Here is a 25,614-nt window from a genome sequence, read left to right as displayed (position 1 = left end):
CATAATAAAAAAATTATATGAAAAAAATAAATAAATAAAAAAAAAAAAAAAGGAAAAAAAAAAAGCTGGTCATCATCTGACCACTGAAACAGTCTGCCATGATACAAACGGACATCTAGCTGAAAAGGCTAACTAATCAGATAAGTAGAGACTCATGCCATGCCCAACATAGATGTTTATACAGCAGCATAACATAAGAAAAAGAACAAAAAATATCAAATATAAAAAAAATCAACGTAAACAGAATAAAGGAATACAAGTGGGAGAAACAATGTAAGAAAGTTACCTCACTAGATAACTTTTCAGCTGCCCCCGGTAATTGATGACTAGAAGTTCAGCTGACCACTGTGTGCTCGCTTTATACTCCATGAAGATCAGACCAGCAATAGCATAACTCAGGTCCCCGGGGAAGCTGGTTTGCTGTAGATGTGAAAAGAAAGAACCTGAGTCAGGCCTATTTATTTCTAGATCAATTCTCATTAGCCGTATGTATTTAAAGACGAAACCAAAAATCTATTTTCCACTTTGCAGACCAATGAAGTTGCTGAACTAGAACATGAAACCATTTCTTGGCAAAATATTAGATTTTCATGTAAAAATATATATGTTACTGTTATGAATGTTAATGAACCTAATGGCTTATTTGACAAGTCTGAAAAAGAACCCCAGCTTAGGGGAAAATCACCCTAAATTCTCAAACTAAAAAGCAACCAAAACCCTTTCACATATAGAACAGCACTAGTGCATATAAAAAAAATATTCTGGGGGCCTAGAAGTGTTCCTGCTGAAGCCATGTGTGATATCACATGGAAAAACTGCCTACGCTTTGTTACATAATATTTTTTCCCCACTGAAAGCAATGAGGAAAAAGACATCAGACCGTTAAAAAATAATATATGCAAAATGTTCTAGAACTATAAAAAAAAAAAAAACACAGTGCATTACGTGAAGAATAGAAATTTTAAAAAAAACATTGACTCACGTCACCACATCTGGCCACTATGGTAAAATACCGCAATACAATCATCCTGTGTGAGCCATGTTCACACAGTGCCACTTGGAATATTTTCTATATTTTTGGTTTTGGTTTTTTTGGTAACTAAAACCAGAAGCAGCAAAAACCTAGACAAGTAAAAAAAGGACTGACCTATCCTTTTTCTTTTTGGGATTCATTTGAACCAAATGGCCTCCAATGGCTGGTCAGTGGTCATGTTCATATGTAGCCAATCCCCGCTGAGTACACCGAATGGCCACTTTATTGGAGACCCCCATCTGGTAGCGTGTTGGACCTTCATTGGCCTTCAGAACCGCAGCCATTCGCTGTGGCATAAATTCCACTAGGTGTTGAAATCTTTCTGCAGGAATATTGCTCCACGTGGACAGGATATCTTCTCACATTTGCCCCTAAAGTTTCCTTCTGCCTTCGGGTAAGCAGCTGCCTTGAAGGGATGAACTTGGTCGGCCACAATGTTTATGTAAGCCCCACTTTTCAAACATCCATTCAAAAGATATGAGAGGACTAAGGGCTTGCCAAGAAAACATTCCCCACACCATTACTCCACCTCCATCAGTCTGAATTGTTCACACCTGACAGGAAGGGTTTATCGATTCATGCTGCTTGCGCCAAATTCTGACCCCCTCATCAACATGGTGCCACAGAAATCTGGATTTATCTGCCCAGGCGGTGATTTTGCTCAGTGATCTCATTTTTGCCCTCTTTTACCCACTGGAGTCCTGTTTTCGGTTTCCCACAGACTGGAAAGACACTCAAACTGGTTGTCTGCTATTATAGCCCATCAGTGATGAGGAACGACGAGTTGTGCGCGCGGATACGTTAGTTGGAGCACCAGCGTGGTCTTTCACTGCAATTTACTTCATGGTTCACCGCCTGTACGTCAGAACGATTCTGGACATCTTCCTCTGACCCCTTTCGTCGATAAATTTTGACATCCACAGGATCCCCTTTCACTGGATGTTTTTCCTTGATCCCACCATTCTCCGTATACTCTTAATACTGTTGCACAGAAAAACCCCAGAAAGTAGTTTTTGTTTTTTTTTTAAACTGACCACCGGCTAGTCAACCACCGATGCTGAACTCCGGAGTCACGTGTCTAATTCCCATACAGGGGAACTCCAACCGTGAAAGTGACAGTCTCTCTAATAAATTGGCGATTCAGGGTATATGTGGTTCTTCCGTAAAAAAAAACAATGTATATATCCTAACGAATGGAGGAGCGTCAGCATTCACTATAAATTGTCTTATCGTGTCCAAAAACCGCGTACAGAACACCAACATTTCAGCCCTTACAATAGATCGATCTTGAGAAAGACAAGTATTGTAAGGGTGGAAATATTGCAGGTCTGTATGCGATTTTGGGCACAATAAAAGACAATTATAATAAATGCTGTTCCTCCTCCATTGATTTATTTTGTATTTGGGATTCGTAGACCATCCCTTAAAGGCGAAAAAGCATCCTGGGCATCATGCAAAGTCCCCCCTTCTGTAAAGAAAGTGTCCTGTCCATGCAGGAGCTCGGTAGAGCAACACTTAAAGGGGTTGTCCAGAATTAGAAAAACTGTCCTGCTTTTCTCCCAGGTATGGCATCTGGTATTGCAGCTCAGCCTCAGTCACTTCGATACCAGACACCACCCATTGACCTAACGCGGTACCTTTTCCGTTTTTTCTAGTGCAGGACAACCCATTTGAATACCCTCAAATCTGAAAAGGCGATCTCCGAAATCGCAGCTCAAGGACAGAGTTTTAACACGAAAAATATGAAGACCATCTTTTCTTTTACCAACTTTTCCTAAATACTGGGTTAATGTAATTTGTATAAATTCAACAAAAATATACCCAATGCACTTCAATGCCGATCCCAACAAGTAGTGGCCTCTTTTATAGACTAATTCAGGCAAAAGAGAAAAAAATGCACATAAAAAGACGGAGTTCTTGCGTTTAGTTCTGTTCCGAGCCTTGAAAGAGCAGCTCGGCTTTCATCTTTTATTTTCTCTCTCTCACAAAAGAAACTTTGCCACATATTGTACTCAGACCGGGATCAGACGCGGCGGACCTGCTGCCTGTGCAGTTATGATCCCTTGATCATGAATTCCTTTTTGGACTTCTACCCCATGCCAATAAGTGTTGTGCGAAAAATCAATAAAGATTCAAATACCGGAGGGATGACAAAAATTTCACTGCCAATCAGATCAAAGAGTCGAACAGTCCCAGTGCTCTCGGCATAAGCCACCAAGGTGCAGTCGTGACTCCACGCCACACGTCTCCATTGAGGGTTGGGGTCTTTAGGAACTGAATAAAATAAAAAAATATATATTTTCAACATTTTCTTTAAAGGGTAATTCCAGCCAAAAACAGTTACCACCTCCCAACCGGATAGGAGATAAATGTTAGAAAAAGTAGAGATGGGAACAGAACTCCTCGTAATCCCTTTGAATCGTATGGTGCGCGCCAAACCGGGGTATACAAGAGAATAAAGAAGGTAGGTAGCACTCAGAAGGTGAAGATAAAATCACCCTGGAACAAACCGCTGGTGATTTATCTTCACCTTCTGAGGGCGGTCTACCTTCTTTATTCTCTAGGGGATAAATGTTAGAACCCATGCACGCAACCGTAATTTTGATCCGCAATTATGAACCATAATGGTCTATCAAAAGACTGATCCATTCATTTCTATGGCCAATGGACACCTTGGCGTATAATTACTGCCGTAGAAAGCATCCGTAAAAAATAGGACGTGTCCTATATGATTTTATGGACCGTGCTCACATACTTTATAATTGGAGCACGGCCTGCAAACGTGGCTGACTGTCCGCGCCCATAATAACGGATCATGATTATTGCTACGGCCCTGTCAAGGGGGCCTCAGACTGGTGGGGGTCCAACCGCTAAGAGTCTCCACTGATATCTATGCAGGGAGCTGAACAGGTCACACATACATACAATAGCAAGGGAATGGAAATTGAATGCGCTCCGCCCCCTCAGTACCTACACTAGGCATCACACAGAATCAGTATTGCCTGGAGTGCTCCTTTAAGGGTATGTTCACATGTAGCGTAATTGCTGCAGATTATCCATCTGGATTTACAGGTGCAATAATCTAAAGAGTATTACAGTAGCAGAAAAGTGGATAAGATTTAAAAAATCCTATCCACACGCTGTGGAAAATTTTTGAAGAAATTGAAGGGCTGTGTGGATATTTTTAATCTGCAGCTTGTCAATTTACGCTGCAGGATGGTTGCCGATGTGTTGCAGATTTTTTTTTAAAAATGGGAAATGTTGCGTTTTTGCTGCGGTATAGCTGCGTATCCGCAGCAAAAAAATTCCATTACAAAAATTCCATTTTCAAATTAAAAAAAACAAAAAAAAAAAAAAACACAAAAAACTCCTCTCGCTGCTGTAGCAACGCATCCCTGTCCCTCGGGCTCGTTCGTATCGAACTGACCCTCCTGGGGATGACGTTTTGCCCCATGTGACCGCTGCAGCATCACCGGGGACGAGACATCATTCAAGGAGGTCAGTTCAACACAGACCAGCCAATGGTATAAGGGCAGCGCCAGAGAAGGCGAGTACGGTCTATTTATTTTAAAGTGGAAAAGAGTTTGTTGTTTTTTTTTCTTCTAGTTGCAATTTCTGCTGCGGATACACAACTATTCTGCAGCAAAAAATGCAGCATTTGCCATTCGTTGCAGATTTTTATTCCACTGGCAGCAAATCTGTCCCATGCGTGTCCCTAAAAGGGAGGATTTATCTTTCGCTGCAAATATAATAATAAAAGAGTAGAAAAGATTGAGCACCGCGTGTACATACTGTATAATCACTCACCTTGACATTTTCCTATAACCGAGCCAAAGTCATCTTTTGCAGACCTGGATTGCCGAAGAAATAGAATAGAAAAGGGAAATTCAATCTCGCTAACTAGAAAAGAGCGATGGATTTTTTGCAAACATACACCCAAGATGTGTATCCGTCAGTGATGAGAGGAAACCGGTGAAATAATCCCGAGTCTCAAAAATAATGAGGGGAAAATAAATCGTATCAGAAGTGAGATTGTTACATTTCTAATTCTATATGTGTCGTCCTAATGCAAATCAGTCCGACTGCCTATGAAATGGGATAGGGAAAAATACAATAGGGAACATTTAACAAAACTGGTGCAAAGGAAAAGCCGAGCAAGTGCAAAGCAACCAATTAGATTCCAGCTCTAATTTATTCGAGAAAATGAAAGACGCAATCTGTTTTTTTTTGCGGTGCACCGGTTTTGATACTCGTTTTTTGTTTAGCACCGGAAAAACCTCCCGATGTATACACCAAACGTAGAGCCCTGACGTATGCCCTACATCAGGCCCATTACAGCTCATGGATACGTTCTGCATTTACATCCAGAAATTTTTCCCGACATAGATGTTGAATGTTTACCACAAACATAGCCATGGACAGTCGTACACGATTAGAAAAACATGGCTGATTTTTTTTCTAAAAACAGCGCCATATTCCTCAATAGGTTGTGTCTGGTATTGCAGCTCAATTCTATTGAAAAGTATAGGGTTGGGCTGCAGTACCACATACAACCTGTGGACAGGTGTGGCACTCTTTCTAGAAGAAATGAGTCATCTTTTTCTAATTTTGTACAACCCTTTTAAGCGAGCCATACATTTGATCTAGCTATGGGCTGAATGCTTGCTTAGGCAACAGTCATTTCTTCCCAATTCCACCATAGACCCACTCGACCAAGCATGCAGGTTTCTTTTAGTATAGGGAAGGTAATATCTCCCAAGGAGCCTTCTTAGCCTACACACCTGGCATATTTGGCAAAATTGGCAGATTTGGAAAAAATATATATATTTATTTTTTTATTACGACTTGGTCACAAACTGTGTCATGGGCACAATCATGATCAATATGGGCACTAATGTGAGCAGCAATTCTTACCCTTACCCTAAGTATCCTACAGTGGGTCAATACTTTATGTGTAGCCCTGGCCTAATTTAAATCAACAATATGTAGCAGTGCTGAATTCCTCATTTAGGCCGGGGCTACGCCTAGACTTTTTTGCAGCACTGATTTATTTTCTTTCTCGAGTAACGGCTGCAGGCCACAAGATTGCATGCGACTCAATGTATTCATTTGGTCTGCAGCGGTCACTCAACAGTTAAAATCAGAAGCTCTACAAAAAAAGTCTAGGTGCAGTCCCGGCCTTAATCCTTAAAGCAGTTTGTTCAAATCCAGCCCCTCCAGGCCTTATGGCCATCTAAACCCCCCCCCCCCCCCCTCTCTATGCCCCGGTCAGAAACGTGTGAAGGGCTCGACCTGCCCATAAATCCAATTAGTAACTCACCGAATTTCAATGCATTGGTCCTGAACTGCTGCTAAAAGCTTGCCGTTACTGGGAGAAAAACGAGAAGAGGAACATGGAAATGATTATAGTGCTACTAAGTTATGAGCTGCTGCAATTATGGAAATGTATTCTGTCTAGTGGCACTTCATCTCCCCAACATTACTCATCACCCTGATCACCGAATAGGTTTCAATACACTCATCATCATCATCATCATCATCTGCAGGGTCTCTTAAAATAACCTCAAAGGTCCCATTCATTGTTTACATAGGCACAGCGGATGTCCCAGGTCAGTCCCATTCAAGTTGGGGGTCTGACCCCCACCGATGAAATATGGATGACCCGTCCTTTGAATAGACCATTAATATTTAAGTCACCAAAAACCACTTTAAAAAAAAAAAAAAAAAAAAAACTGCAATTGGCCCCAAAAAAATCTAATCGTAATCTCAGTTCTATTTCTCCTCCTTTACATTTTCAGTAAACCCAAAACAGGACCAGCTGAAAACAATCTAATGCTTATGGGCATGTTCACACAGAGTTTTTTGCAGGCAGAAAATTCTGCCTGGAAAAATCAGCTCCAGGTTTGTTTTTTTTTAAGTGGTTTTGCACCACGCACGTTTTTTGGCATAATATTTGATGCAGGTTTTTTTAGGCTTTTTTTTTTTTACCTATCTCTTCAACAGAAAGATAGAATAACCGCGAGCGTATTTTGACGTTTTATTTCCGTCTCCCATTGATTTCAATGAGGTTTTTGAGGCGGAAAACAGCTCAAGATAGGACATGTCGCTTATTTTTCCCCGCGAGCGTTTTGTCAATTTCGGCTATTTTTTGCGGCAAAAAAACCTCATTGTGAACAGGGCCTTACACATCAACCTTGACAGACCCAGAATTGTAATCTGATGAGATCTGATCTATGAAATCTAGAAATACCAAGCCGAGTGTGCAGAAGGACAGACTCGGATGCTCTGAAACGCCTACAACAGTTGAAGCCTATTGAAATGCAATGTGACCATATGTTACCCTCCACCCACTGAGGGGCCTCCGTCCATGGGTCAAACCAGACGTGAGACATGAGACCACAAATTGCACAACATTTAATCAGTTCAGTGTTTCTTATATCTGTACCTGCACAAGAATCGCTCAATGCAAAAAACTAAGCAGCTACATCTCATTTATGGCATATCCAAAGAATATGCCATAAAGGGTGAAGAACCCCGCTCAGTCCTTACCTTGTCAGTACCAATTGCCAGTTGATTTGCTTGTTGACCAAGCGGACAAGACCGGGTGGAAGACCGAATTTAGCTGGACTGTGAATGGGGGGAAAAAAAACTATAAATTTCACGCTATTTGACTCAAAACACAAAACATAAATATAAAATATAAATTAAGAACAAAAGTCATGAAAACTACAGTAGACGACTTGCATCACATATTTATCAGGAGCTGACAGGTTTTCTATCAAGAGGTTCTCCCCTAAATTGTAATTTATTAATGCTGCAATCTGAGATGGGGGATGGCCTGGCGAGATTGGTGCCCCCTACTCTGCTGTCAGCACAGACATAAGGCGGAGTTCATACGTCACAGATTTTGTTTCGGATTTGACTCAATCTCACTTTTTTATATTGCAAAGGGAAAATCTGCAAGGTGTGAACACAGCCTAAGGCCTAGTTCACACGGAGTATTTTGCAGGCAGAGAAAATCTGCCTCAAAAAAATTGACCCGATGTTGACATGCCTGTGCTTTTTTGGCGCAGTGTTGCTCGCCCGTGGCAATCGATGACCGCAGTCACAAAACAGAGCGAAAAATACTTATTCTGCCTCCCATTGATTTAAAAAGGGAGGCCGCAGTCAGAGCCACGGCTAAAAGCCACCGGGTAAAGAAACTCCAAAATCAGCGCCAAAAAACTGAGCGTGAACTTGGCCTAACAGTTGAGTGATGCTTGACAGTCTAACAACGAACACAAACGACAGGAGATTATTATTTTGCCTTATTTTAGCGATTTAAAAAAAAGTTGCAGAGGAGAACATGCCGTTTTGTAAAAATAATCTTTGTTGGCTTAAAGAGGCTCTGTCATCACATAAGTTCCCTACGTTCTACATAATGTGATTGGCGCTGTAATGCAGGTAACAGCAAGCAGTGTTTTTTTATTTTCATAAACAATCAATTTTGAGCAAGTTATGAGCAATTTTAGATTTATGCTGATTAATTTCTTAATAGACAACTGGGCGTGTTTTTACTTTTGACCAAGTAGGCGTTGTGGACAGAAGTGTATGACGCTGACCAATCAGTGACCAATCAGCGTCATACACTTCTCTCCATTTGTACTCAGCACAGCGTGATCTCGCGAGATCGCGCTTTACTGTCACATACTCACACATTAACTTTACTGAAGTGTCTTGAGAGTGAATATACATCACCTCCAGCCAGGACGCCATGTCTATTCACACTCCTGACACTTCGGTAAAGTTTCTGTGGGACTTACTCACAGAACAGCGTGATCTCGCTGTTCTGTCATGCATAGCGTGATCTCGCGAGTTCACGGTGTGCAGCTATTAAGTCCCACACAAACTTTACCGAAGTGTCGGGAGTGTGAATAGACATCGCGTCCTGACTGGAGTATGTGACAGCACAGTGTGATCTCGCTAGATCACACTGTGTGGAGTACAAATGGACATGAATGGAGAGAAGTGTATGACACTGATTGGTCAGCGTCATACACTCCTCTGTACACCGCCCACTTGGTCAATAGTCAAAAAACGTCCAGTTGGTCATTAAGAAATTAGCATAAATCTAAAATTGCTCATAACTTGGTCAAAAATGATCGTTTTTCAAAATAAAAACCACTGCTGTAATCTACATTATAGCGCCGATCAGATTAGGTAGGAGATAGGGCACTTATAATCTGGTGACAGAGTCTCTTTAAAGACAGCCATTGCTGTAAGGGTGGGTTCGGAACTGAAATCCGAATGAATGTTTATGCTGTAAATTTTCACCAATTTTCACAATTCCACCACGTCTAAACTCACCAAGGCCAGATTCTCACATCCGAGTTGCCCCCGTGCGTGCCACGTTTTCACGGATCCCCATAGACTTGAGTCTATGGAGGGATCTGTGAAAACGGAAGAAAATAGGACGTTTTCTTTTTTAACAGACCCTTCACACGGTCCGTTGAAACAATGGCCGAGTGAACGGCCCCATTGAAATACATGCGTCCGTGTGACGGCTGTTTGAACGGCCGTCACATGGACTTATACAACGGTCGTCTGAATTCGGCCTGAGTTTGCACTCGTTCGTGTGAATCTGGCCTAATGTGTTCTAGTGACCCATCATTGCCTCTTCAGAGTAAAGCCCGGAGAGGCTGAAGGTGCAGCCCTATGAAAGTCTGTCTAATCCTTGTGTTTTCAAGATATGCAGTATAATATAGGTGTCTGGAGATTACTTATCCTTACCCCTCCCACGAAAACGACTTGCTTGTAGATGAGTGGGAGGGGGGTAGCTGTCAGATTTGTCATGTTTATGGCCAGCTTTGGGCTTGTTTGAATCACCTTCTACCTTTTAAACAGGGTTAAGTATTTTTAACCCCCTCATTAAAAGGGGTTTTCGCACAACGATCATTAACGTCTGAACGATGGGGGTCCGACCGCTTCCGAAAATGAGGGTCCCGGAGAGTCCTGTGAATGGAGCAGGACTGCACATGCTCAGCTACCACTCCATTCATTTTTATGGGTTGGACGAAGATAGTGCTCGGCAGCCAAACAGAAATGAATGGACCTGTTGCTGAGAATGCGCTGTACCGCTCCATTCATATGGGGCTCACAGGGGCGACAAGGTAAGGCCGTTCTCTGGATCAGCGGGGGGTCCCAGTGGTCAGACCCCTACGGATCAGATATTTATCACCTATCCACAGGATAGGTGATAAATATTGATCATGGTAAAAATAATATATATTTCCTAAGTGATCAATATCCGTCCTAGAGAGAGATGACCTTTAAACATAATTTGCTATAATGCAAATCCAAGAGGAAAAAAAAAAACACAAAAATTCTCCTAATAAATGTTGCACCCTACTGAAACATTGATCCTTTTTCCATGAAAATGTTAATATCTGAAGCCAAAGAAAGGACGTGGTGAATGCCGGCCGCTTAATCCGAGGCTAAAAGCCTTCACCGTTGTGTCTGGGACACCTCATTCACGGCTCCATAATGGACATGATGAATCTAGCCGACATCTTTATGCTGAGATTGAGAGTTTTGTGTTCATAGATAATAGGACAATAAAAAGTTTCACAAAGAGGACATTTTAATATTTCAATGCTGCAATTGTTTTTTAAACAGCTTTTATATTACACTTGGTGTTTATCTCGTAAAGGCGAAGACTGGGTCGTCTTGCATCAATTATTACTGAAACAGATCTGGCTGGTGGTAAAAGAGCGAGCACATCTAGAGCGTCTGCGGAAGGCGTAAAGTCCGAATGGGTGCCCTAAAATAATACCATGCAATAAACGTCTTCTATTTCCCATTTCTCGTGCTGATCGGCGGCCGCAGTCACAGCCGTGTTCGTGCACAGCTGCATCATTATACGTTCAGTTATTAAAAAATACAAATGATGTGATCCACAGTACAGACATTGCAACGGAAAAGCAAAAACAATCTTGCAGCACTGATGTTGTAAGCTCAAATCTGAAGCAGGGCAGCAGTCGCATTAAAGAGGGTGTACACTTTGGACAATCTTTTTTTGTTAAAAGGGACCCACGATGATGAGTCGATGACCCGGTGTGCTGCTGTAAGCGTCAATCTGTCGGGGAACTTGGCAGGAATGAGCATGCGCACGCCGCTCCATTCACTGCCTATGAGAATGACGGAGACAACCGAGCGCTGTACTCTGCTGTTTCAGTCACTCTCAGACAGTGAATGGAGTGTCAGAGCACGTTGCCCGACCACTGCGCCATTCAATGTCCTCCTCACTGCGGTTGAGCGGTAAGGCGGAACAGGGGGTTCGTGACAGCCATTTTCACAATCGGTGGGGAGCCCGAAGGGTGGGGCCCCCAGCTATCAGAAATGTAATACATATTCTGTGGATAGGTGATCATTTTTATATTCTGCTATTAGGCCTTTAAAGGAAAGAGTGCTGTTGTCCATTCGGTGGAAATACTAGGCCATACATTTTAAAGAACTGGAAAACCCTTTTAACAACAGGCAATATGGGCCTAAGGCGGTCTGTCCATTCATAGCATGTCTGGTGATTGCCGTTAGAGTTGGCGTATGGCTATAAATGACGGCCTTATGAGCAAGCGGCAGCACTAGCGTCACAACGCACAGCCCCTCCTCTCACAGCCAGGCAAAACCTAATCAGCTTTCTATAAATGTGGCCTAAAGATACTGTCTCACCAAGTTTCTAGTCCATTTTGGCTGCTGTGGTCATTTAGGCTCTGTTCACACCACGTTCTTGCATTCTGTTGCAAGGTATGGTTATATTTTTTGGTTAACTTTTTCATTATAAGAAGATGCAACAGGGACACAAAAATGATGCAGGTTCCTGTCACATCCAGTTTTAAAGGGTAACTAAATGTTCAAACAACTTCTGACATGTCAGAAGTTTTGGTTGATGGTGGTCCGAGCACTGAGACCCCCACCAATCGCTAAAACGAAGTGACAGAAGCGCTCGTGTGAGTGCTGAGCCGCTTCGCGTCTTTTCGGCTTTTTCCAGAAATCAATGTATCGGAGGACGGGCTCAATAGAAAGTCTATGAGCCCGTACTCGGATACATCGGCTTTCCGGAAAAAGCCGAACAAAAACAAAGCGGCTCAGCACTCACACGAGGGCTTCTGTCACTTCGTTTTAGCCATTGGTGGGGGTCTCAGTGCTCGGACCACCATCAACCAAAACTTCTGATATGTCACTATGACACTTTAGAAGCTTGTTGAACATTTAGTTACCCTTTAAAAGGTATATTTTATTGCAATCCTGAAGAAAAAAAAAAAACAGTGCCCTCCAACAGGATGCAGAAAGGTGGTGTGAATCAATGATTTTCTTTTTTTATCTATTGCAGTTTTATCATGGATTTGCCAAGCTTTTTAACCACTGGCTTAAACGGGGAATACTTCATGTGCATTGTGATGCAGTGCTTTGTTACTAAATGTGGGGACACTGATAGGAGGCTCCATTCCTGCTTTTAGCTACAAAAACATTGGAAAAAAAAAGGGTGAACTACATGCAGTGTCCCAATACATTTTCCGTTACATCCTCTGCTTCTGCTGTCTGCCGTGTATGCGCAGGTTCTGCGCGACCCAGCATAGAAGCTGGTTTGTAGGGGGAAAGCCGGCGCCATCTTGATGAAGACCGGCCACACTGCAGGTAAGGGGTGTTTGTGTGCGTGTTTGTGTGTGGGGGGGGGGGGGGGTTGTATGTGGCACGGTTGCAAGTTTGGGGGGCTGTGTGTGGGGGGCACTTGACGGAGCAGCAGTGCTCGCCGCTGTTCGTTCAAAACAGCTGATTGGTGGCTATGAAGAATCAGCGGCGAGCACCGTCGTTTCTTGCTCCTACTGTGAATCGCCCTTTAGCGATGGTTCACAGTACTACAGCCTTACAGGGGGTTGTGTGGTAGTATGTGGCGGTGTGTGGGGGGGTGCAGGGTGCTTGTGGGGGTTGCGTGCAGGGTGCTTGTTTTGGACTTTTTTTTTTTTGTTTGTTCTTAAATAAAATATAGTTAAAGAGGCTCTGTCACCAGATTATAAGTTTTTATTTTGAAAAACGATAATTTTTGAGCACGTTATGAGATGTTTAGATTTATTCTAATGAGTTTTTCAATGGACAACTGGGCGTGTTTTTACTTTTTACCACCTGGGTGTTGTACAGAGGAGTGTATGACGCTGACCAATCAGTGACCAATCAGTGACTAATCAGCCTCATACACTTCTCATTGTTCCAGCCCAGCATGATCCACAGTACAGTGTGATTGTGCAGTGAAAGAAGTAAACACGCCCAGATGTTACAAACACAATACACGCCCAGTTGGAAATAAGAGAAAACACGCCCAGTTGTCCATTAGAATGGTTAATTTGCATAAATATAAAATTGCTCATAACTTGGCCAAAAATGATCGTTTTTCAAAAAAAAACAAAAACAAAACGTTACTGTAATCTACATTGCAGCGCCGATCACATGCAATAGGAGATAGGGGTTTGATAATCTGGTGACAGAGCCTCTTTAATGTGTCTAGTGAGGGAGTTTTTATTTAGATAAAAATATTTTCTTATGGCTGTGTTTTTTTATACTTTATTAGCACCCTAGTAATGGCAGTTGTCTGTTTGACGATATCCATTACCAAGGCGGGTCTTCGTGTTAGACAGTAAAAAGCTGCAACTAGCCCCCCCATTATTACCCAGACACCCACCGCCACCAGGGGTGCTGGGAAGAGCCGGGTATTATCCAGTACCCAACCATCTGTAGCGATGGTCAGGTACCGGGGCAGCCGCAAGCTGGTATTATTAGGCTGGAAAGGGCCAAAAACCGTGGCCCTTCCCACCCTGGTAATGCTAGGCTACTGCTGCTACGTTATATCTGGCTGGTTATAAAAACAGGGGTGGGGGGGGGCACACGTCGTTTTTTTTTTTAAATAAAAAAAATGACATGTGGTCCCCCGCATTTTCATAACCAGCCAGATACAATAAAACAGCTGCAGCCTAACATTACCAGGGTGGGAAGGTCCTTCCCAGCCTAATAATACCAGCCTGCGCCGCCCCAGTACCCGCCCATCACTACAGATGGTCAGGTACTGGATCGTACCTGGCTCTTCCCGATACTCCTGGTGGCGGAGGGTACCGGGATAAGAACAGGGGTCAGAGATAGTTTTTTTTTACTGGCTAACACTAAGCCCTGCCTTAAAGAGGCTCTGTCACCAGATTCTCAAACCCCTATCTCCTATTACATGTGATCGGCGCTGCAATGTAGATAACCGTAACGTGTTTTTTTTTGTTTTTTTTAAACGTTCATTTTTGGCCAAGTTATGAGCAATTTTATATATATGCAAATGAGCCTTTCTAATGGACAACTGGGCGTGTCTTTTTTCGTATGTCCAAATGGGCGTGTATTGTGTTTTTAACTGGGCGTTGTGAATAGAAGTGTATGATGCTGACGAATCAGTGACCAATCAGCATCATGCACTCCATTCATTTACACAGCAGCATTGCGTTCTTACTAGAACCAGCGCCGATCACATAGGAGATAGGGATTTGAGAATCTGGTGACAGAGCCTCTTTAATATTATGGACGTCGTCAAACAGAGAGCGGCCATTACTAGGGCGCTAATAAAGTATTAAAAAAACAGACATAAGAAAATATTTCTATTGAAATAAAAACTCCCCCTGAAGACCCTCGATAACCATTTTATTTAAAAAAAAAAAAAAAAGTAGATCACAGTAGTCCACCAAATCTACGACGTAGTCAAATAGGTCCAGCGGAACCTGCAAAAAAATAAAGTTCGGCCTCAAGCACACTTCAGTGGAATGCTTCAGGGTGCGATCTGTTTAACGGATAGCACAAGGATCCATTCATTTCTATGGGGCCATGCACACTTCGGTTTGTTTTTTTTGCGGTTTTTGTGTGCGCTTTTTGCAAGTACTGGGGTGCATAGTTAGGACTCCCACTGACTCTAGGAACACTTGGTGCATTTTATGCACCAAAGAATTGATCCAACTCTTGTTTTTTACGCAACACGTTTTTTAAAATTGCGTAAAAAACTAACAGCTCGCTTTCCCATTGATGTAAATGGGAAGCTCAATCAAGCGTTTGAAGCTTTTGTTACACATTTTGTATGAGCTTTTTGCACGTTTTTTGTGCCTAATTAGGACTCCCAATGACTATTGGAACATTTGGCGTGTTTTAGGTGCAAAAGAATTGGCTCCTTTATTTACACAACGTGTTTTTTAAAACCGCATGTGTGTAAAAAAGCGCGTTGTATGTACAAACAGTGCGCCTTCTCATTTATGTAAATGAAAAAGTACAATTAAGCGGTTTTTAATGTGGTTTTCGGCACATAAAATGCACAAAAAAAATGTGTCAAATACACGCCGTGTGAACCTATCAACTGAAAAGTCATTCACCACAGGGCCTGCCTTTTGACCGTCATCATTCCTGGGGCTTGTCCACACGTAGCTGAATTGCTGCGTATTTTCCGTCCGGAATAGTGGACGGAAAATGCGCAGCAGACTACAGTAGCAGCAAAGTGGGTGAGATTAAACAAATCTCATCCACATGCTGCGTAAAAATTCCGAGCAGCATTTGACCTGCGGTGCCCAATTTTCGGACCGCAGTATGTGAATTCCTGCTGCGGAAATGTCACCACCTCCCAGCATTGTGAAAAACGCCGCAAAATACGCTCCATTTTCTGCAGTAAAAAAAAAAACGCTGGAAATGGTACGTTTTTTCCTCAGCTGAATTTCTGCTACTTTCAACGGAATTGCTGCAGAAATTTTCTGCAGCAATTCCGTTACGTGCGGACAAGCGCTTAACCTTTTGGCGTGTCCTATAGCTTCTACCCGTTACCATTTGTACAATTCTCTTCAAAAATGGGAGCTGGACAATGCTTAGCAATTTGAAGACACCTTTTCCTGGCTTGTAGCCAAAAATAGGGAGAGGGGGTGAGTCTCCCTCCCACATCTACAGCAGCTGAGAGTCAGGCTGCTTTGCCTGATTCACCTTGCTGTAATTCTGGGAAGTGCTCCCTCTGGTGGCCAACATAGGAAAACAGGTCAAATTATTATTTAATTTTTAATACTTCCCACTTGTGGAAGAAAAATGAAAAAAAATACACCAAAAAAAAAAAAAAAAAAAAAAAGAAAAAAACATAATACAAATAAGTAACTTACTTTAAAAAATTAAATTCACGACACATTCCCTTTAAGCAGAGAATGTTAATCCAAATAGCTTGTAGGCCAAGATCACACACATAGATTTGATGCAGTTTTTGGCTCAGCTTTTTGGAGCTAAAACCAGAAGTGGATTAAAAAGACAGAAAAAAAAAAAAAAGGATGCTTCAGTGTTTGGCTCAAATTTTTTTGCCTAAAACTGCACCAAAATCATGTGTGATCCTGGCCTAAAGATTATAGAAAAACACAATACGAAACACTGCATTACTTTTATGGTATTGGAAGACTACATACCTGTACCAGAGGAGCTGCTGGAAGTAATATGCCGGAGCTGGAATCAATAGATGACATTTTATTAAACCAGTGCAATGTAAAGGATTAAATATATGTCATATGAGCCAGGATATGCAAGAAAGAGACAGTAATCATCACATATTAAAAAAATAAAACGTCACATTATACGGTAATTGATGTAGGAGGATTATATAAAGACAATTATTAGAACTTATGTATTTTCGGTACCTGGATAAACATCTGTAACAGCAGTTCGGCCTCATGCACACCTCCGCTGGCCGTCGCAGGGCCGCTAACGACAAGTCCGTGAAGAACGTACCGCACGCAGATGGCTTTGGCTTCCGTGCACGGTCCGTTGTTTCAACAGAGCAAATTAACGAAATGGCCGAGACTGGTCCGTGAAAAACGTCCTGGAGTAAGACCTGTCCTATTTTTGACGGAACTGCCACACGGTTCCGTTAAAACAACGGATGTGTGCGTGGTCCCATACAAATGGATGGGTCAGGGTGCTATACGCTTAAAAAAAAAAAAAAAAAGGATAGCACAATGAAGAAAACAACTGTAGTGGGCCTGAGGCCTTAATGCAATGTTAGGATCAGCTGCGTGGTGGAATTTGAAAAAAACGGATTCCTCCAGTGTTATTTGGAATCCATTGTTACGTCGTTCGTGATGCGGTAAAAACAACATGTCGACTTTATTCTGCGGGTCAATAGGATTATGGCAATACCAGATTCATATAGGTGTTTTTCTACAGTGCCCACCAAAAGTTCCGGTACACACGCCTAACTCTTGAACGGCTCGAGGTAGAGGGTTAAAATTTGGTGAGATTTAATGGGGTCATAAAATCTACCAGGTAACGCCCGAAAAAATAAAACACCCCCATCCCCTTGGGGGCATCAAAATCTTAAATGGAACGGGGGGGGGGGGGGTCACTTGAAAGCTCTTTTCAATACAAAAACGATGCCGCAAACTATTTTGAGATAGGATTTTTTTGCGCTGAGATATTTAAACTTTAAAGTGATCATCTTCATTATCGGCTACTGCTGGTGTTAGAATTACCCAGAATGTACCGCACGGGTAAAAACATAAATGTGTGTGGACGCGTGTGCGTGAGCTTGGGAATGTCGCATCAAGGTGACTTTAAATTACGTATTATTACAATTGGCCTCGGCGATACAAAATAGACCTGGTCTACGATTGTCACATGATTTCATGCGTACACATTTCGGTAGTCGCTTGTGAATTTCAGAGAGCGCTAATTCGGAGAGTAATTTTACATTTTTGTACATTTCTATTGTCATATCACAAAATGCATTTGACCGAAACGGAAATGGTAGTTGTTATTGGTACCATTTTGGGGTACATGAGACTTTATCCCTTTTTACTCTATTTTTTGGGATAAGCGATGTGACCAAAACACAGCAATTCTGAGATAGTGATTTTTTTTATTTTTCATACAGCGTATATCCGGCCTGCTAAATAATGGTATATTGTAATAGTTTGGACCTTCACGGACACGGAGATAGCAATTATGTTTATTTATTTTTTACATTATGTTTGTAGTGAAAATGGGTAAAGTTTTTATTTTATTTTAATATTTTACATTCTTTCTACATTATTAAAAATTGTATTAAACTATCTTTTAATATATTTTTTTAGTCCCCACTTAGGGACTTGAACAAACGATCATTTGTTTGCTGGTACAATACACTACAATATCTGTGTATTGCAGTGCATTGTGATATTAAAGAGGCTCTGTCACCAGATTTTGCAACCCCTATCTGCTATTGCAGTAGATAGGCGCTGCAATGTAGATTACAGTAACATTTTTATTTTTTAAAAACGAGCATTTTTGGCCAAGTTATGACCATTTTTGTATTTATGCAAATGAGGCTTGCAAAAGTCCAAGTGGGCGTGTATTATGTGCGTACATCGGGGCGTGTTTACTACTTTTACTAGCTGGGCGTTCTGACGAGAAGTATCATCCACTTCTCTTCAGAACGCCCAGCTTCTGGCAGTGCAGACACAGCGTGTTCTCGAGAGATCACGCTGTGTCGTCACTCACAGGTCCTGCATCGTGTCAGACGAGCGAGGACACATCGGCACCAGAGGCTACAGTTGATTCTGCAGCAGCATCAGCGTTTGCAGGTAAGTAGCTACATCGACTTACCTGCAAACGCCGATGCTGCTGCAGAATCAACTGTAGCCTCTGGTGCCGATGTGTCCTCGCTCGTCCGACACGATGCAGGACCTGGGGCAGGAAGTGAGTGACGACACAGCGTGATCTCTCGAGCACGCTGTGTCTGCACTGCCAGAAGCTGGGCGTTGTGTAGAGAAGTGGATGATACTTCTCGTCAGAACGCCCAGCTAGTAAAAGAAGTAAACACGCCCCGATGTACGCACATAATACACGCCCAGTTGTACTTTTGCAAGCCTCATTTGCATAAATACAAAAATGGTCATAACTTGGCCAAAAATGCTCGTTTTTTAAAAATAAAAACGTTACTGTAATCTACATTGCAGCGCCGATCTGCTGCAATAGCAGATAGGGGTTGCAAAATCTGGTGACAGAGCCTCTTTAAGGGTCAGTTCACAAGTTGCGTAAATACTGCGGATAAAACAAATCTCATCCACACGCTGCATAAATACAGAGCGGGAAAAACGCTCAGAAATTGACCTGCGGTGCAGAATTTTATTCCGCAGCATGTCAATTTTATTTGTGTGAACGCTGCTTATTTGTTGCGGGTTTGTCCCATTTAATTCAATGGGGAGGTAAAACCCGCAACAAATAGCAGTTGTTGCGTTTTTTTGTGGCGGGTTTGCAGCGTTTCCGCTGCAAAAAACGCAACTCAGAAAAAAAAAAAGTTATACTTACCCAGGAGTCTGTGTTTCTTCCTCAAGGCCGGCCTCCTGGGATGACGTTTCATCTCATGTGCCCGCCGCTGCAGCCAATCTCCTGGGATGAAACGTCAGCTAGCAGGCCGGCTGAATGCTGCAGTTTTCTACAGCAACATAGCGGACAAAAAAGTACTGCGGCGCACAGGGCGGATACGCAGCATATCCACGCTGTGTGAACTCAGCCTTACCGGCTTCTTTTGAACCCTGCATCTGGCAGGGCTTAATAGGAGAAGAAAGATAGAAGACCTGAGGGTCTTCATAAGGCCTCATGGGGGCCATGAAAACTATTAGGACCCCGTGATCGAGTCGTGGGGAGGGGTATGACAGGCTGATGAAGGGGATGGCCCTCTTTCTAACAGCTTAGATGCTGCAGTCACTATAAACCGAGGCATCTAATTGGTTAAATGGCCGGAATAGACCTGATCTCTGATCCAGCCATTGCAGTGAGGTTTTGGCTGTAACTTACAACCGACACCCGCTGAGTATGGATTGGGCTTAGCCCGTGAACCTGCTCCATACTCCCCCTTGGAGTTATGGGTATATTCATACGTTGCGGTCATCTCGTGGTTTTTTTCCCACTAAAATCTGGGCGAAACAGTGGTCCACCACTAGACTCAGTGGTAACGCGATTTACAAACTGGCATCCCCACTACAGCAGTAATGCATCACCGCTGCAGTGACATAACAGGGACTGGTGGTGGACCACTGGACTATCAGCAGTGGAGCAGCTGGGGATTAAAACGCCAAGTGTGGACTTGTTATTTTAGCCCATATGCCAGTAAGGCCTTATTCACACGAGCGTATCTCACGTCCGTGTTGCGCGAGTTAAAACAACGGATGTCGCATCGACCTGTCCTATTCTTGTGCATCACGCACCCATTGCAGTCAATGGGTGCGTGAAAATCACGGACAGCACGCGGACGCACATCCGTGTGCTGTCCGTGATTCACGCAACAGTTGCTGAAGAAATGATAAAAAGAAAAACACCTCCTTCAGTTTTTTTTGCCGACGTAAAAAACGTGTGAAATACGGTTGACATACGCGCGGAAAACCACAGACGCGTGCCGTACACGGATGTCACACGGAGCTACAAGGCAGGAAAAACGCTGCATTTTTTACGCGCGCAAAACGGACACATTCGTGTGAATAAGGCCTTAGGCTCTGTTCACATTTGCATTCCATCAAATTTGACTGGAAAAAGCCCTCCGTGCAGCACGATTTTTCCCGTCCAAATGTCAGACACCCCTCCGATCCTATGGTAAGTCAGTGGGGTCCCTCGGGTGCCTGGTCTACACGTCATACGACGGATCCAAGCGATTGTTGCCTCTTTTGTTATGAACGGAAGACATAACGCAAGCGAGAAGTTATCATTAGTTATCAGCAGCCCCCAAGACCTGAAAGCTGCACTGGTTGTGGGTTTACAGCCTCGAAGGATAGAGGGCGAGGATAATAGAATACATCATCCTAAATAATGAGCTGAGGAGTTACAACTCTCATCATCCCGATCCCACTGCTCAGTAATATTAGGACAGCGGAACAAGAAGTGCGGAGACTGGTGTAGACATGTATCGTGGTCTTCTGCCGTGGTGAGACTATAAGAGTATATAGCGCAGCGGCAGTATACACGAGGGATGGTGGCCTGCTCCATGGCTAGATAATGTAACAGCCCCGGATACCTGTAATAGCCTTCGTGAGGACAAACGATGCTCCATGTTCACGACCACCTCGAGGCTGCAAATAAAAAGCAGGACAATTACACAGCAGGAAGCGACGCCGGGTCACAAATCTTTCATGTAATACTGGAAGCGCCAGCTACATCGCCAAGTGCGGAGCTCGGCTACGAGTCCTGGTAATAGGTTTGCCTTCATAAGCCGCTCACAATTTGACATTACGCTCAGTGGTTTTATACACTGCACAGAATTTTTAAAGGATTATATTTTCAGCACTGGAATTTTCAGTTTTGTCAGTCGTACCCCAATTGTACAGCGCTGGGGAATATGTTGGCTCTACAGTAAAACAAAATGCTGCAATCTCTGCGGCAGTATTGGGACAGGAATCAAATTAGAAAGTTGACGCCCAACCAAATTGCAGCCCGCTATAGATCCCATAGATCGGCCAGGGCTACACAGACCTTTTGTAGTGCAACTAATCGACACTATCGAGTGCAGTCCACAAGATTTCATGCAACTCCTTGTATTCTTGTGGACTGCAGCGGTCACTCAGTAGTTACATTCAATCAGTAGCGCTACAAGAAGTCTCTGGTAGACCAGGTCTCAGGCCGAGGATACACCTAGACTTTTTTTTAGCGCTAATGATTGATTTTAACTATGAGCTACAGCTGCAGTCCAAACAAATACATTGAGTTGCGTGCAATCTTGTGGACTGCAGCTGTCACTCAAGAGCTAAAATCAATCAGTAGAGCTACAAAAAGTCTCTGTGTAGCTCTGGGCTTAATCTAAAACATTCAAATTTTCTCCTCATCAAGGCAACCCTGCAATCAGCTGATCAGCCCGTCAGGCACAGAAACCCCCATTGGGCACAGCAGGAGAGATATAGTTCAACATGCCAAGCCGTTCAAACAAATGGCCGATCATTTAACACATAGACAGGCCTGGTGTTTGTTAGTGGCTCTCCGCTCTGGCTGATAGAGGGTAGCCCTGAGCTGGGGACCCTCTATGGGGTATATAGAAAGGGGTTGTCTACATCAGTGACCCCCAAGCACCGGCCCGTGGACCAATACCGGGCTGCGGATCATTTGGTACCGGGACGCGGTATCTGCCCCGATTGCCACAGGGAATTTCGGGCTGACGGACATTTATATACAGCCGGGAAACGGTTAATACGTTTTCTGCCACGAATCGTGTTAAAACGACATCATTTTGCCGCAATTTTACCAAAATACAAAAAGGAATTTTAACCATGATGTGAAATCCCAGTCTTAGGCCTCATGCACACGAACGTAAAAACGCCCGTAATTACGGGCCCATGGACTTCTATTGGCCACGGGTACCTTCCTGTATGCTTACGGGAAGGTGCCAGTGCCGTTGAAAAATATGGAACATGTCCTATTTCAGGCCATAACAACAGCACGGGCAGGCCCATAGAAGTCAATGGGGCTCCTGTAATTATGGGTGGCTACGTGTGTGCACCCGTAATTACGGGAGCGTTGCTAGGCGTCGTCAGGGGATAGTCACTGTCCAGGGTGCTGAGTTAACTGATCGGCAGTAACTCTTTCAGCACCCGGGACAGTGACTAACGCTGGACTTAATAGTATTAAAAGTTAACTTACCTGCTTCTTCCTCCAGTCCGGCCTCCCAAGATGACGTTTCATCCCATGTGACCGCTGCAGCCAATCACAGGCCAATCACAGGCTGCAGCGGTCACATGGGCTGCCACATCATCCAGGGAGGTCGGACTGGATGTCAAAAGAGGGACGCGTCACCAAGACAACGGTACGTATGAACTTTTTACTTTCAATGGCTGCGGAAACTCTGCCCAAAAGGGCTGCCCCTTCTCTCTTTCCAGCACTGATAGAGAGAAGGGGCTGACGATTATTGCAGAGAAAGTGGGGACGTAAATACGGGTCGAATCCGTGTGACAAAGGACCCGTATTTACGGGAGGAAAAAAATACGTTTGTGTGCATGAGGCCTTAGAGCATATGGATGTAGTAAAAGGGGGCACCTCGCTAGACTCCACTCTATTAGCCTGATATAACGAGTAGATAGATGGCCCCTTTGATAAAAATTGTACGCCATGTAACACTTTCTATCGCAGCAGGGGAAACTTTAATACAAATATCAGTTTTGGGCTGGAGTCTACAGCCAACCTATGAGCAAGCAATAATTCACTAAATTCAGCCGAAACGTCAACTCTCTATTCCAGGTCATACAGATCTGGATTACAGTCATTTACACAGAGCGGCTCGCTGCCGAAACTGCTGAACTATGTTATTCCCGCAAGATATAGCTATCACCCCAGGGCGACGATACATTTCTATCACATGGTTTGGCAAATATCATCTCATGAGTAGCAGGACACGAGGATCCTTAATTATGGACTTCCAGGGAAATAATACCTGTTGTGGTCATGTGTATATGTAGATTATAAAAATCATTAAACAAAAATTAACCTTTACCCTGTTGCGTGTATTTGACGTGTATTTTGGCATGTTTTACGCAGTGAAATATGCGTCAAAAAAACGGCTTCATTAAGCTTCCCATTCAAATCGATGGAAAAGTGAACAGTTGGCGCATGTAATGAGTTTTTACAAAAAACACGGCATGTAAAAAAGCAGCGTCAGGTCAATTCTTTGATGCGTAAAACGCGTCGCTCTGGCCGGGGGCTACGGCCCTAGGCTAACTCTCTGATGTAACTATGACAAATGCAATATAGTAGCATCCGTCACCCATAAGCTCTCATTTTAAAAAAAAAGTATACTACGCAATATACGTTTTTATGCGGGATTCCTCAGGATGGAATAACGTAATCTACAACATTATTCCCTCCTTCAAAAAAGTACGCAGTTCAAAAATGTGATTTTCCCACCATTACAAATACTGATTTAAAGGGGTTTCCCCAGAATCATTAATCATCAACTATCCGCAGTATAGAAGATCATTTTCTAATCGCTGGGGGCCACCAACGCTGCGACCCCCACCGATTGCGAGAAGGGGGTCCCAAACCCCCCGTTTCTTCTCAAGGCTTGACTGCAATGATAAGAACATTAACTGGAGCGGCGGGAGAACATGCATGCGATCAATGTCCATAAGAATGATGGAAATAGCCAAGAGCAGCGCTCAGCTGTTTTCGTTATTTTCATAGACAGTGAATAGAGTGGCAGGAGGACGCTCGACCGCTGCTCCATCCAGGCTCCTCCTCACAACGGACGAGCTGTGAGAAGGGTCTTGGGTTTGGGACCCCCCCGTTCTCACAATTGGTTGGGGTCCCAGCGATCAAAAATTATCAGCAATCCTGTGCATAGGTGATAAATTTATGATTCTGGTATAACCCCTTTAAAAAGTGCACTTCTACATTAAAGCGAAACTCCAGTAAATTCAGAGCGGGGAAGCCTCGCTGTGCTCCGATATCCAACAAGAAACAAGTATTATTGATTTCTGCATGCTGGAACTTCGACCTGCCGGCCTGATGAAGACGCTAGTTCAGCATTGAAACGCGTAGCCTCAATACATTACTAATATAAGACTATTATATGCAACACTTCTACCTCAATTTTTCCCCAACTACATCAGCAGCGCCTCTCCAAGGTCCAATTTTTCAACCCAAATATTGCGTTATCGTCACTGCGGTAACTGCTTGTGTTCGCGGCTGGGACCTGGCTGCGGCAGATTTTCTGGAGGGGCGTTCGCCGGCAGGCACGGTACGTGGAGGGGCGTGCTCTGACTCCAAGTGCGCAGATGTGACTAAGATGTACGTAATGGGCGGGCTTAAGAGCAAAAAGTTTGCGACCTACATTTAAAATTTCCAAAAAGTTGACCACTATGGTTCTGAACGACACAAGCTGCAACATTGTGCCCAGCAGCAGGTGTGCCAGTCACAGTACACCCTGGGCACAGCAATACTCTCCTATAGACTCCAGCACTGCAGAATGCCACAGTGCACAGGTAGGAGAATTGAGGTTATCCTGCTGTGGAACTACAACTCCCAGCTAGCAATGATTTTACTGATAAGTCTATTAGTAATAATCCCTATAATCTGACTAACAAGCAGGTACATTGTAACGCCAGCCTCCCCTCTCGTCAGCAATCCTCCCCCAGCAGCAGTGTTACGTGTCCTGTGAATACTATCACCCCAGGAACAGCTGCTTATTTCTAATAACCCTCCGCTGACAGCCCCTCACCTGGACATCGGGCTCCGGCGGCCACTCAGTGTTTATTAACAGATCATACAGAATGTTTTCTTCACTATTCCGGCTGACAGACGTGTCTATAGGCGCCGCCATCTTTACTACTGGAAAAAGAGCAGGTACGTACGGCGGCCCGGGAGGGACAAAGAGCGCGCTGCGCGTTCCTGATATAAGAGGCGTGCTGTGTATGATGAGGGCGGATGACTTGGCTTCTTCGCTGTTTACAAGAAAGGCTTCTTTGTGGCAATGACGTCACTGCTTTATAATGATTATTTGGTTATTTACTATTCAGTAGAAACATTGTAAAAATTGTTAGATAAAAATAAAAAACATTTTCTTT

General features: G+C 43.5%; 1 protein-coding gene across 2 annotated transcripts in view; it reads right to left on the bottom strand.

Annotated features, from left to right (window-relative positions):
- NBAS (NBAS subunit of NRZ tethering complex) overlaps nucleotides 1-25,372 on the bottom strand; it is a 655,156-nt gene extending 629,784 nt beyond the window's left edge. For both annotated transcript variants that reach the window (XM_075861089.1, XM_075861091.1), the window contains exons 1-8: nucleotides 25,269-25,372; nucleotides 21,087-21,141; nucleotides 16,513-16,549; nucleotides 7,583-7,660; nucleotides 6,354-6,401; nucleotides 4,841-4,884; nucleotides 3,174-3,307; nucleotides 287-420 (exon numbers count right to left, since the gene is read on the bottom strand). In XM_075861089.1, the coding sequence (XP_075717204.1) occupies nucleotides 287-420; nucleotides 3,174-3,307; nucleotides 4,841-4,884; nucleotides 6,354-6,401; nucleotides 7,583-7,660; nucleotides 16,513-16,549; nucleotides 21,087-21,141; nucleotides 25,269-25,370 (632 nt within the window). In that variant the 5' untranslated portion in view covers nucleotides 25,371-25,372. The remainder of the gene's footprint in view (nucleotides 1-286; nucleotides 421-3,173; nucleotides 3,308-4,840; nucleotides 4,885-6,353; nucleotides 6,402-7,582; nucleotides 7,661-16,512; nucleotides 16,550-21,086; nucleotides 21,142-25,268) is intronic.
- Between the last annotated feature and the right edge of the window lie 242 nt (nucleotides 25,373-25,614).

This window comes from Rhinoderma darwinii, chromosome 4, assembly GCF_050947455.1.
Source record: "Rhinoderma darwinii isolate aRhiDar2 chromosome 4, aRhiDar2.hap1, whole genome shotgun sequence".
In the NCBI taxonomy this organism is placed as follows: Eukaryota; Metazoa; Chordata; class Amphibia; order Anura; family Rhinodermatidae; genus Rhinoderma; species Rhinoderma darwinii.
The sequence above is the reverse complement of the archived record's forward strand: the minus strand, read 5'-3'. Positions and strand labels throughout refer to the sequence as shown.